General features: G+C 42.7%; 2 protein-coding genes across 7 annotated transcripts in view; one reads left to right on the forward strand and one right to left on the reverse strand.

The window, feature by feature from the left end:
- Nucleotides 1-2,776, reverse strand: part of POLA1 (DNA polymerase alpha 1, catalytic subunit) — a 183,029-nt gene extending 180,253 nt beyond the window's left edge. For 4 of the 6 annotated variants that reach the window (XM_085050113.1, XM_085050105.1, XM_085050094.1 and 1 more), the window contains exons 1-3: nucleotides 2,108-2,431; nucleotides 1,151-1,275; nucleotides 78-174 (exon numbers count right to left, since the gene is read on the reverse strand). In XM_085050113.1, coding sequence (XP_084906239.1) covers nucleotides 78-174; nucleotides 1,151-1,275; nucleotides 2,108-2,402 — 517 coding nt within the window. In that variant the 5' untranslated portion in view covers nucleotides 2,403-2,431. Of the gene's footprint in view, nucleotides 1-77; nucleotides 175-1,150; nucleotides 1,276-2,107; nucleotides 2,432-2,667 lie in introns of those variants that run through there. The other 2 variants (XM_085050135.1, XM_085050127.1) reach the window with 1 other exon arrangement.
- A 3,048-nt stretch (nucleotides 2,777-5,824) lies between these two features.
- The window catches only part of PCYT1B (phosphate cytidylyltransferase 1B, choline), a 40,952-nt gene continuing 32,979 nt past the window's right edge, over nucleotides 5,825-13,797 (forward strand). The window contains exon 1 of the mRNA XM_085050253.1: nucleotides 5,825-5,905. Within this exon, the coding sequence (XP_084906379.1) occupies nucleotides 5,840-5,905 (66 nt within the window). The 5' untranslated portion in view covers nucleotides 5,825-5,839. The remainder of the gene's footprint in view (nucleotides 5,906-13,797) is intronic.

Below are 13,797 nucleotides of genomic sequence, written 5' to 3' on the forward strand. Positions count from 1 at the left end.
AAACCATGAACATTATGAAGCCTAACTGAGTTATAACACTAGAACTGAAATAACTCTCCAAATGAATCTTAACTTACCATCATCAACAATCCAGTCATCATCCTGGCGGTCTCTGACCATCTTGGAGTATTCATCTTCATCTATTTCATCATAAACACCTGTGAACTCCTCAACCTACAGTTAAGGTATACTGAGGATTAATATTTTCCATACCATTAATATTACAGATCATCAGTTAGAACACAAAAGTTCCCAAGAATGCATGGTTCCCTACACTGCTACATTGTTCACAACCAGTAAGCATAGATTCATTAAGTTTCATTTTTGGCAGTGATAAAAGGCAAGTTATCGATTTTTTAAATTATCACAGTATACTGAAACTCCAAATCTACTGAAACACTGGCAGAGATTTCATTTGAAAAATACTTGCTTTATTGCTCATTTCATACTACCAAAAAAAAAAATTAAAAAATAAAAATCTTAGCAACAGAGACTGCTGGCCTTGGCTCTACTCTCAAACACCACTCTGAGCTCAGTGAAAAGGAAAGGAATTTGACATACCCAAGCACAGTGCTCAGAGAAAATTTGCATGTTAATGATCTACGGACTTCTGGTTTCTTTACATTTATTCACCTCAATGAGAAAGTCACTTCCTGTTGAAAGTACCATTGGACAACGTTGCAGTGTCAATGTTACACTGCCAGATTTCAGTTCTACTATTTAAATACTTGAATTTTGGTCACTTTGTGGAAACACAGCATACCAATATAAACGGGTTTCAGCCATGTAAAGCTCTGAAATTAAAGTTTAAAATCATCTGAGGTTAAAAAGACTTCCTACCATAACATTAATAAGGCAATTTTAAAAATTGGTCCTTCCCTGTGGCATAGATCTCAAGCAACGGAAAGTATGTTCGACTTGCAGCTAACAAAACTGGGTCAGTTTTGAAAAAAGAAAGAAACAAATTATACTAGAAAGCAGCAAAAAAAAACTACAGCTACATTCAGAAAAACATACACCATTAAAAACACAAAAGCTGATCTGAAAGGCCTGTTTTATTTCCCATAACTTTTACATATGTATAAATGGTGATAAAGCATCCTAGCTCACATTTGTTTTTAATTAAGAAGAAAATATGAGAAATTTTCACCTCATATTTTAATTTTTCCCCAGCTTTGGCTTTTTTCAGACGTTCAAGTGCTTCCTGCTGGCCTCTTCTATTCTTCCTCTCTCGTCTAGAACGTGATGGAGCAAAACTTCCAGGTTCGTTCATAGCTGTAATTAATTAAAAACAAGAGAAATTAGTTTAGCAATGAGCTGTTGTTATCTTTGATTCTTAAGTGTTCAGTGATGCATTAATACATGACTGCAGTGTTGCCCAAAACCAAGACCTACTCGGCTAAAAGTCACAGATGGCTCTTCCTAAACCAATTCTAGGATGATATGGAAGGCATGGCCTGACAGGGACATCAAACAGCTCTCGTGCCAGCTCACATTCAGTGTGAAGCTACCACCTAGATTTCCAGAGAACCTCTGAATTCTCATAATCCTTTCCCAGTAAGGGATCCCCCCCTGCTCCTTCCTTGGATATTTCCAGCTCCTTTTATTTTGCATGTCTCTATGACAACTCAGGAATACCAGACTTAGAGAAGGCCAACACTGCTACAAAGCAGTAATGTTTTTAGGCGATTTCACAACATTTAAGAGTGTGACCAGATTGAGACAAACTAGTAATCTGTTGACAGCTGTCACCTCATTTCCTCTTCCACTTCCTGCCCTTCCAAATGCTCTCCTCAGCAAGGTGCTTTCCACTTCTCCGGGCCTTTTTTCTTTCTCTTAATTTGGGCAGGGAGGGCAACATTTATCTGACCAGAGAGAACAAACAGACCCAACCCAACTTCTAAAACACACAAACAGCCCGGGGACAAGGCTGCGGGTTCAGTGTGAGGAGCTGAATAGCCGGGCAGGCAGAGGAGACCCAAGGCTGGCCAGAGGAGCAGGGCAGTCCCCTCCCGGTGGCAGCAGGACAAGAGCTTGGGAACAGAGCTGTGCAGCTGAGCCAAGTCCGGATTTGCATTGCTAAGGGCTGGGTAAAAGGGGCATTTACACTGCCTGTTGCCCCGTGGGGAAAACTGCAAAGATGGACCGCTTCGGGCGCGTTTATCTTCTGTCAATGCTTCGCCTTTACTGTACGCCAGCGCCTCAGGCAGCGCGCTCCTCCGGGACGAGCGCGTTTCCAGCCCCAGCCGGGACCACCCGCTGCCCCCAGGGCTAAGCGGAGACGCGACCCGGGAGAGCCACCCCGCCCCGCGGGGCCACACCGCCGGCGCGGGGCCGTGCGGCCCGAGCCCTTCCCCCCGGGCGTGTCCCCCGCTCCGCGGCGGCCCGGCGAAGGTCCCCATGCTGGGACAGCGCGGGCCCCGCCGAGCCCCTCACGGGCCGCGGGACCCTCGCGCAGCCCGTCCGCCCCACCGCGACCGCCCGCCGCGCACGCGCGCTCCCGCGCCCGGCGCGCGCGCGCTCGCCCTCCCCGCCGCCGGCGCCACGGCTCTGTCGCCCCCCCGCCTGACAGCGAAGCGCCGGCGCCCGCGAGCATCGGGGACAGGCGGGAGGGCAAGGACGGGAGCCGCGACCGCCCCCGCCGCCCCCGCCGCCCCCGGGTCTCACCGTCCCGGCCCCGAGCGCCGCTCTCGGCCATGGCGCTCGCGCCAAAGGCTCCCGAAAGTGGCGCGAGACGGGAACCCCGCGCGCCGCCGCCGGGGCCGCAGCCAATCAGCAGGCGCGGGGGCGGAGCCGCCCCGGGCGCGGGGGGAGCGCGGCCCGCGGGAAAGGCCCGGCCCGGCCCGGTACCCTCCCGCCTCACGGGGCCCGGAGCCGGAGCGGGAGCGGAGCGGGCGGAGAGGACGGAACCGCTTCCTGCGTGAGGCCTGCACCGCCGGGCCGCGACCCAGGCCTGAGCCGGGCCCGCTGCTGCCGCCTCGGCTTTGCGGGCACTCGTTCGTTGCCAGGGCCCGCGGTTTCCCGCGAGTTGCGTCTGCAAGATCTGAGCAGGGCTCCGTCTGCCGCAGGGGCCCATCGCCCGTACCGGCCCCGTGCCGCATTTGGGGCAAAGCCGTGTTTAAGTGCCTTGTCATAAATATATAATGTCGAAATGTCCTGCATAAAATTCATCTCCTGAGCTGAGAGGAGGCGGTGGTTAGTGCCAGTCGGATACAAGCTGGAGGCAGGCTGGAGCGGGAGGGTGAAGGACCACCTGCAGCAGCGTTGTGAGCCGTCAGTCAGTCAGTCAGTCCGTCAGTCAGTCCTGCTGGGAGGAACGGGCATTTCCCACACGGTGTCCATCGACATGTAACCACCGAAGGTCAAATAGTGATCCTGTCAAGAATACATTACATCTGAGCTGTGGTCTTCTTTTTGCATATTTAAAGTAGGCATTGTGCTCTGTCACAAGTTTCAGGAGCTCCTTCAGTAAATTACTCCCTAGAGTCTGTTCAGAGGCAGGTATTGGCTGATCAGCTTAGTGACTATATATTACTCCCTAGAGTCTGTTCAGAGGCAGGTATTGGCTGATCAGCTTAGTGACTATATATATGGAGGGGAGGTATATTTAATATAAATACATTTTATATCATTATATGCACATATAGGAGTATGTGTATAGATATATAAATACATATATCTCTAATATATAGGATGCTCTCCTATTTTCCAAACCCCCTTTTTCTTAATTTCCTTCTTTGCTACAAATGAAAAAAAAAAAAAAAGTAGATTCAGACTGGATTTCTGATACCTCAAAAGGCCAAGTGTGTGGAAGTCTCTGAGAAAAGACCCGTCAGACCTTTGTCCTTGCATGCCCCTGACTTTGTCAGGGTGAGGAGGTGGGGTATGTTCTCTTCATTTTGATGCTACAGAGATACCTTCACTCAAATGTGTCAAGATTACTTACACAACAGCCTTCAGCTGAGGAGCAAGAGCTGTGTCCAGGAAAGGATATATTACAGTTTCAAGCATAGATGAGAAAAGGTTTTTAAAGCTTCAGTTAAGACAACTGAAGCTTTACAAGTCCTAAATCTAAAAGGGTTTAGATCTGTCTCTGAGTGTATTCAGGGAAACTGATTTGGTTTGTGCTGTGTCACCACAAATTAAGCTCGATCTTTTGTCCAAAAACATCAGTGCTGGCCAGTCAAAAACCTGCCACCTTCATTTGCAGAATTCTGTGGAGAAGCATTTACTGTTCATTAAAATATGCAGGCCCTGACTCCAACTTCTTGCAAAGGCAGGTGGCACCACAGGGCTCTCTCCTTAGGGCTGATACACTGCTGCAGAAATGTGAACTAGTATTATTTGTTCTGAATATACTGATCGTTTTCAGTTATCTAGAGGAGAGAATTTACATGGTTCTGAAAATGAAAATTATTTTCCTTCCTTCTCCACCAGAACTCCCTTGCATTGGTAAGAGCGAAACAAAAAACCTCCCAATCCTCCCAACTCACATACCCCAGTGCTAGTACAACATTATCCCACTGCTGGACGTAGTCTCAGGTGGAAGCAGAAGAATGACCACAGCCCCCTGTGTCAGCTCCCTGGTGCTGAAAGAGGCTGGACACCCGACAGCCAGAATGGCCATTCCCAAGGAGAATGAGCTATCCCCTCTCAGCAGGAGATAGTTAATCGGCCAGTTTAGATGTAGCAAACCTGCATCCTTGGGAGCACTGACAGCTGCAGGAAGAATGCCTGTCTGATCTGCTATCCTGTTTTCCACTGGGATAGAGTTAATTTTCTTCCTAGTAACTGGTACAGGGCTGGGTTTGGATTCTGGAAATAATAATGCTGATAACACACTGATGTTTTGGTTGTTGCTGAGCAGTGTTTACACTGAGTCAAGGGCTTTTCAGCTTCTCACCTCAGGCCACCAGCGAGGAGGCTGCAGGGCACAAGGAGCTGGGAGGGGGGACAGCCAGGACAGCGAGCAAGTGGCTGTGTGGTCTGCCAGGTTTAACCACGATACCTACAGACAGCCTCTCTTTGGGTGCAGTGTGCCACTGCTTGCTTTATTTATTTTTTTAAACACGTGCACAAAGCAAGGTCACATCACCAAGCATGATGTGATGATGGGATTCAAAAACAGAAGTTACTCAATTTCTTAAACTACAATACGTAAACATTTATAAAATAGCAGTATCTCTAAATCCTTTAGTTTGAATAGAGTGCTACTGCATTTCACATACCTAGCTTTCACATGCTTTGGATTTTTTTAATTGACTGGATTTTAATGCTTTTGGTTAAAATGAAACAATAGTCTTTGTCAGCTGTCATATAAACAGTGGCATGTTTGTCATTCAGGTGATGCTGTGATTTGGTACACAGTGATACAGTTAATTTCCCAAACTGAAGTTGTTGCCATAGCTCCACTGTGGGACAGCGCAGATCAAACAAAAGACTTTTTCATGGATGCTAGTGCAATCCTGACATTCATCTCTGGCCACAACAAGAATGCATCTGTTTCCCACAGCACAGCATAACAAACATATTTAAATGCTGCAGGGAAAAAAAAAAAAAAAAACGGTGGGGGGAGCAAGGGATGGGCTTTGCTTTGAGAAGGAAAAATAACACAGCAAGATTTGGGACTTCCTCTGCCAAAGGCTTTATCACAGCAGATTACTTTGAGCTGATCTTTAACCTCCCTTAGGACAATCATACAAGAACAATTTGACCTTTACTCAATTGTCTTTTAAGAACAAGAAGTGGGGATTCTGCTGGTGCTTCATAGCCAACAAGATTCCCTCAAGACAAGTGTGATAACTGCAAAGAAAAGTGCAAGACAAGCACAGTAAGGAAGATGGTAGGCAGCCAAAAGCACAGTACAGAAGAAGAAGCTCAGAAAACTGCCAGATTTCAACAAAAGGTGACAAAAATGTATTTTCTGTTGTGTTTTTTCATAGCTGTAATTTAAATAAGTTATTAATAGCAAAGACTGTAAAGTCATTGCAAGCATTCCAAGATAAATATAAACATTAGTTTGCATTAACATAGGAATGTACAAATGGAGTATAGTACCAAAACTAAGTTAAATGGAGAAAATAATTACTGTATTGAGGATTATTTTTGCCTTCCTTTTCATGACTAGAGTGTGCTTGATCTGCTGCAAAAGCATTCAGACAAAAAGTTAAAACTCTAAGATTAAGACGTTACACATTAAGCTTACGGTTGGTAATGGTTTTGGTGATGGAAAAAATCTGTTGAAACTAAGAGTGGTAGTATAAAAACAATGGCAGTAAATCATGAATGACAGCAAGACAGCAAATTCACTTGTACTATGTCTACCCTAAAATGGTTAAATATTATTATATTGTTAAGTACAGACTGTCTTTATGGAGAATTTTGTGTGTGTGTGTGTGTGTGTGTGTGTGTGTATGTGTGCATGCTACTCAAGATATGAGTTATATATTCTATGTGTATGTTTCCTACAAATATGGAGTATTTAATTATCTTACTTGTAATTCTTACATTGATCTGAATTAATGCACATTATCACTAAATTAACTTAAAGTTTTTCCATCTAATTTCATCCAGCTCTGGCCACTTCTGCGGCTGCTTATTAAACTGTGCTATTCATGTGACATTTCAACCTGAATTATTTAATTGTTTGGAGGACTAAACTCCTAAAGAAGCACAGATTTAATAAATTAAAAATAAAAGAAATCTCAAATTACTACTTTACAGGATATCTTTGCTTTCAAAATTCTTCACATATAGTTAACTGAAAGAAGTATGAAAAAATAGATGCTTCTCCTTTTGTTTATCAATAACAATAATGCAGACATTTATGTTAAAGGGTAAATTCCTTGCTTACCAGGCCTCTAAATGCCTTTTGTTCACTGCACAGCTCTTTTTAATTTCCTGTCTGAGTTACCTGCTAACATCAGGATGAAGAGAATAAGGTTGTTATTAGGATGTTAAGGCTCTGAAATAAAAACATGAAACAGTAAAAAGAACACACACTAATTTCCATTACGACAGGGAAAAACGTCTATGGAATGAACATTCAGAGATACTTCTTTTCTTTCTTAAACAAACACAATTCAATTCTGATTGCAGTTAAATTACAGCAAATCCTAGTAACTGGACCAGAAGTGGTGGAATTACACTAGCTGGAACAGAGAGCAGAATCTCATCACTTGTTTGCCTCATACAATATTCCTATTCAAGCCTAGAAGAAAAGTACAAAATATTATAATATACACTAAATAGGGAAGACAAGTGAGAGCAAACTCGCAGAAAATGAGCCCTCACATAATTATAATGTCTAAGAATTAAGTCTGATGCCAGTGGTATTCAAGAACATACAGTTATTGCCACAGCATGAAAGTCTCTGTTTTAACTACTTTCAGAGCTCTCTTTACAATTGCACAAAAATGAACAATTCATGTATAAGCAGAGTATTATTGCACAGAGGCTGTTACATTTCAAGACCTAGCTGAAGATCAAATGCGTTTCCATGGATGAATACTCTCAGTGTTCACTGTTTCACATCCCTTTGGCAGAAAGGAGGACAGCATCATGAGATGCTGCAAAGTCTCATTGTAATCCTGACAGCTCGGGTGCTGGGGAAGGCTGTGCTCACACTGGGAGGAAGCAACAAGGGCCAAGCAGTCCCTACAGTAGGGGAGCCTGGCGGGACAGCTGGGGCCTTTTCCCCCAGCCTGAGGACTGTGAGCAGGGCAGCCTGGAGGTGGGAGTCAGGATCAGCCAGGAGAAGTCCATGGTGATGAGACTGGTCTCAAAACAAACCACAAACACGACTCAGGGTCAGGTCCAGTGATGGTAACCTGGCTAAAATGCAGTCCAGTGATCACCAGTCAAATTCTAGAATGGTATGGGTTTGAAGGAACCTTAAAGGTCATCTAGTTCCAACTTTTGTATCATAGGGAAGGACACCTTCCACTAGACCAGATTGTTCAAAGCCCCATCCAGTCTGGCCTTGAACACTTTTGCTGGGGAATCACCAAATGAGCCCATTGGACAAGGCAGGTTCAAGGTCAGACTAGGGAGCCAGGGGCACAGCTGGGGCTGAGCTGGGTGGAGACCAGCACTCCTACAGCTCAGCTCCAGCAAGGACCAACAGCACAGACCAGAACTCAGAGCAGAGGGCAGGGGACCCAGGTGAGGCTTGGTCAGTGCCCTCACAGCCTTGGTAGCAGTTCCCATTCCCCACAGGCAAGGTGTGCCCTCACACCTGAGAGCTCAGAAGGGGGAGAGGGATTTAGCTGCTGTGGGTTGCCAGTGGATAACTTTATGGACACTCAGCCAGGGCAGGGACAATGGCCTGGGAAGGGACAGCAGATGGAACTAGAGAGTGACAGAAACCCTACAGACCAGGGAGAAAATGACATGATATGGCTGGTGGGGGTGGTGGGGGGAACTTGACACCCAGGGCTACATGCCACAGACCCAGGCAGGGTGAGCTGGTGGGCCCAGCTAAGAGTCCAGGTCATTATATAAGATTTTGGACCTGCCTCATCACCACAGGCAAGGTAGTCACACAAGTTAGGTCAGGTCTAGTGATGGTGTCTCCTTGTGTGTTGCTGTTCCACTGTATCTGATCCAACATTTAGCTGATCCAACATTAATTTCCAACATTAGGAAGTCACAAATTTTTCATTCTTTTCAAGTCCAGCTTTTGATTCTTCCTGTGGACACTAGCAGGAAAGTAACTGCGAACCTGAGAGAAAAGGTCTTTTCAGTTAGGTTTGGTACTTGATTTGCCTTAGTTTAGGTGAAATGGAAGATGCTGTTACAGGAAGAGGCATTCAGGTAATAACTAGTAAAAGGTAAACTAGCTCTCAGGTGGTCATGCTACAGTGCATAAAGTATATGTATTGCTTCAAATAGAAGTGTGTGTCTTTACCCAGATTGTTAAACTCTCCAATTATGAAGTTTTTGGTACCCAAAATATTAATGTGAACCCCTAACAATCACTCAAATGCAGTTTACAGTATGATTTTTTATGTTTCACTTGGCAGGTTTGCATTTGGAATAGTATGGGAAAAAAGCTATGAAGGCACTTGCCTGAAACATTGACAAATGGAAAGATAAAGGTTGACAGGAACAGTGAAGGGAAAAAAGTATTGGAGACTTGTAATCCTGAAAAAGAGAGTGAGACAGAATACTGATGATCAGTCCAAGAAGTTTGAAATTGAGCTGGCAGAAAAGGAAGGCACCAGAGAGATTGAAAATGGATAGAAGTGAGTGCAATACAAATATGCTCAAGAAAGGTAGTCTTAGCTTTGTGTGGATTTAAGGAGATTGGAGTGCTTATCTGGAAAGCCAGAAGAAGAGAAAAAGGGATAGGAGGGATAACAACGCAGTTTAAATGTAAATAGTAAAGAGATTTTTCTTAAATTATATTTTATCTGTAACAATAAGAAGGAGGGCAGAGAATATTAATCCATTTAGACAAAGTTTACACTTAGATATATAAAGCAGAGAGATCTGTAGCATTCGGCATTGTATTTCTTTGTAGCAGTAAAGTTGCAGCTGTACCCCTGTTCTTGCACCACTCTGTAAGAAATCTACAAAGAACCCAAAATAGAACAGGGAGGATAATGAAAAGATTATAACCTGTGACCTGTGAGAAATTATTGCAGTTGGGGCAATTTAGTCTAGAAAAGTCTTGAGATGTGTGACAAAAATACCTGTGTGCCTGCTGAATGTCAGCTCCCTACTCCAAATCCACAAACTATTGTTTCAAAATCTTAACCACAGTAGTCATAAAAAAGCAAAGGAGAGTAAGTCTATTGTTTGTGTCCAATAGAAAAAACAAACAGTGGCAGTAGTTTGCAGCAATGGAGGTTCAGATTAGACATTCAGAAAAACTTTCTGGTAAGAGTGAACAGTGTTAAGAGTGGATTAAATAGATAATTTGGGTTCTGGGAAGGGAAAGACCATCAGAGGTTAGCTAATGTAAGTGCTTTCTAACCTCTGAGCATCTGTCAGGAAAGTATCACTGCTGAAAATCCCTCAACCTTCCCTAACAACATTTACTCAATAAGTTAAAGCTTGATTGTTAAAATTAGCAAGGACAATCTAATAACAGGACAGACAGACTTAACATTTCCCACACTAAGTGACCGTCCCTCCATCCCTCTGACTTTGGAAGAATGAAATGAAGACAGATACCCTCTTGGTCAAAACTCAACTGTGATTTCTCACCATTTTCTTTGGAAATGCTTATAAAAGTAGTTCATGAAAGAGCAAGAGCACAAAGAACCTGCCCCAAAGTGGGTAACCCCACTTATTCAAAACAGTGCTACAAGCACAGATGAATGGCACCATCAAAAGCCACTATTTTCATGAATTTGTGTATTTCAGATGATTTATGTGTAAATCATATCAGAATTAACATGATATTTTTAGTTAAACTCTTACATAAAGACTGACTAATTTGATTCTATACAAATATCCTGAGAACACAGATTTTATTAAACATCACATCTTTACTATGGAATTGTGGAAAGAACCAGGTATAAAATCACACTGTACCAAATCCCATGATTTGACCTTTCATAATTTATGGACTGTCATTGCATAGAGAAAAACTTTGTGGTATTAATCTGCATACATTTTATAAGACTGTATCATAAATAGTAAATACTTTTGATTTATTGTGACAGAAACAGGATCGTTTATAAGCACTGTGCATTCCACTGGAATGATGAACTGCATCTTAAAACTTAATTAAAGCTACAGTATCAGCCAACGTTACACAGAAGCAGCAAAGTGATTGGTGTTGGAGGCAATGAAAACCTATAGGGTGTAGATTAATTCATACCTTTCATTCTCTATCTTTTTTTCCCACCTACACAGGAGGGAAAAAATATCTACCATTGTGGGGTTTTAATCTCAGTCTAAAAATATATGATTTAACTAATTGATCATCTCAGCAATAAGATATCATTTTCTGCTATTTTTACTATTAATTGTAGTGTGTCTAGAATTAGCATGACATTGATAGATACATAGATACATAAATACAGGGATTCATGCATATATAGATACATGCATGGAAAGACAGTATTTAAACAAATCTGCTCCAGACATAAACCATTCCTTCTTACAAAGTCTTGCAATTGACCTTACAAAGTCTTGCAGTTAAAACCTTCAGTATCCAAAATACATACATTGAAGCAAAATTTATTGGAGTTCATTAGTTAAATTTTCAATAGTTTATTCTGTTATGTTTTCATGTAGATGTTTGCTTTGAAGTCAAATGCTATTTAACCACACCATTTTTTTCAGAGTTTCCTGATGACTTTTGAACAGAAATTATGTGAGGGTCTCCTTCTCTTTATTAGGAATAAATTGTAGGTCAGAAGACTTTTGCAGCCTATCTCAGGCAAAGATCCATGAAGCTCAGACAGGGATCATACTTTCATTTGAGAATTGAGAGGATTTACATGTAACATCTAAACACATTATTTCTTTATCATTTTCATACTTCGAGAATGAAATGTTGCAGTTTGAGAACTGAAGTTCTGTATAAACAAACCCAAACTACTGTGTATCAGGTGGAACCTTCCTAACAGCTAAGGTTTTTCCCTGTTTGGTGCCTCTTCAATTCAGACTTTGAAATTAGTGTTAGGAGGATTGGGATAGAGGTTTCCTGGCTTGTTTTCCTGTGATTTATACACCCTGGGACAGGATTTTTTATGCATCAGATGTCTATTCAACTCAAGCAGCTGTTGCAAGGAGCTCAGTCGTTAAAGTCCATGGCAATGTGTCCCTGTTACTTGTGGATAAATGTCAGGAGGCTGCCCAGGAGACCATGAGCAGCCTGGCACTGAACACTGGTTACAGAAAAGAAATTAGATGCATGAACCTCCCCACCCAGGACTTGCTCCACTGTTATTTTAAAAGCTGGCTGACTTGTAAGGATTCAGAGAAGACTATCCATTGAGCTTTTCCAATCAAACCTAATTTGTATTTATTTATTTTAGAGAGTGCAGAAGACACACTCCAGCCTTTTGAAAGCTCATTTAACCCCAAGAAGAAGATGCAGTTTAGGATACTTTATTCAAGATATCCAATATGTTGACTAAGATTATCAGATTAATTCCATTTGGACAGACATGACAGACCCTACATCCTTCTCTCTGCCATCATTTCAACTTCCTCTCTCTCTTGTAATGAGGTACACAACATTTTTTTTCCATGCTTTTCAAACAGAAGGTCAGAATATATAAAGTATTTACCAGAGTTGGAAATTAAATAAGCAGCACAAAAAGTATTCCACTTTCACTTTGAAATTCTGGCCCAGCTTAGATAGGTGATGAGACTACCACAAGAGAGACATCATTCTGTAATGCTACATGTATATGGAAAAGCTTATCTGTAGAGAAGATGAATCAAAATGCACCTGGAGTCAATAGCACACTCTCAGCATGAAAGCAAAGATGAAATTTGGTCTTTCATACTCAAAAGAAATAGAAGGGAAGGGAATTTACATTTCCAGTCTATTGGCAATCATCCAAATTCAAGAAAGTCCACTTCCCTTTCATCTCTATTCCCATGCACCTGCCTGGTCAGGGAAGGCTGGACACTGACCCTGGATATGTCCCTACATGGTGCTACTCCTTCAGGACACCAGCAGTGGTTTTTGAAGAGCTGGCATATGTGGTTGGGTTTGTAAAAGGGCTGCCTGCTACCTCTGGCTCCTCCAGTCCTAGCACTGCTCATCCATGCTGTCCAAATATTCTTCTAACAGTGTAACACTCCTGCAAATATTTTTCCTAAGAAAATGAGCTACAAATTTCAGGCCAAGTGCTGCACTAATCATGCTTTAATCATTTCCCTTGAGTATGCTTTCCATAATGTGTGAGTAGTTCTTGCAGAATCACTGATAAAGGAACTTAGTTATAAGGAAAAGATTCAGCTGTGAGACTCACAGTTTGGCTACCTGTTTTTCTTGCTTAATCACCTCTTTTGACATGTATTTTCCTTTTTTCTTGACTGCTGTCTCATTCTTTCTCTTCAGATTCTCTTTCTACTCTCTTTCTGATCTCTTATTTACATACCACCCCTTTCCCTTTCACATAGCTCATACATTTTTTGTATCACACTTGGTTTTCTTTGAAGATGTGCAAAAGATAAAGACATTTGAAATTCAGCTCTCAAGGGGAAAGACCCTGAGGCGCAATTCTCTTGTAACTCCTCACGGGTCTGGATGGCCTTAGATGCTCATGTCCTTTGATAAACTCTGATTTTTAAAAACAACACTGACAGTGCCCACTGAAGCTAAGTACTGCTGCAATCCATTTTTGATTCTGTCAAGGTTAGCAACAGCCAATGGAGCCTCTCTGTTCTAAAAAATTTTGGCTTTGTATTACCTTGGTCATATTCTTGTGGTATTTAAGAGTAAGAAGAATGGTAATTTCACTTCAGCAGTGTAGAAGCTACAGCTCTGTGTGTTGAAGCAGCTGTACAGCACAACCGAAGATGTACTTGTGGGTCCTGGGCAGGTGTCAGCCAGGTTCCATGGGAAGGGCCTGGGACCTCTGAGTTTGCCTATGATAGAAGCATTTAGCTGCTTTTAGAGAGAACTGCTACCATTACAGCCATGTCCTTGTATCCATCTCTCTGCAGAACAGAACGACGCTTTTGCCAAAACTGTTATAATTCCTTTCACTAAAAAGCAATTTAGCTTTTTTAGCACCAAGAATTTGGTACTCCCAGCACCGTGCTCCTTCCCGGGGAGGGGAGTGGGCGGCCGCTCTCGGCAGCCCGGAGGTGCGGGCGCTG

This window comes from Lichenostomus cassidix, chromosome 1 (genome assembly GCF_008360975.1).
Source record: "Lichenostomus cassidix isolate B80296 chromosome 1, HeHo_3.0, whole genome shotgun sequence".
Lineage (NCBI taxonomy): Eukaryota > Metazoa > Chordata > Aves > Passeriformes > Meliphagidae > Lichenostomus > Lichenostomus cassidix.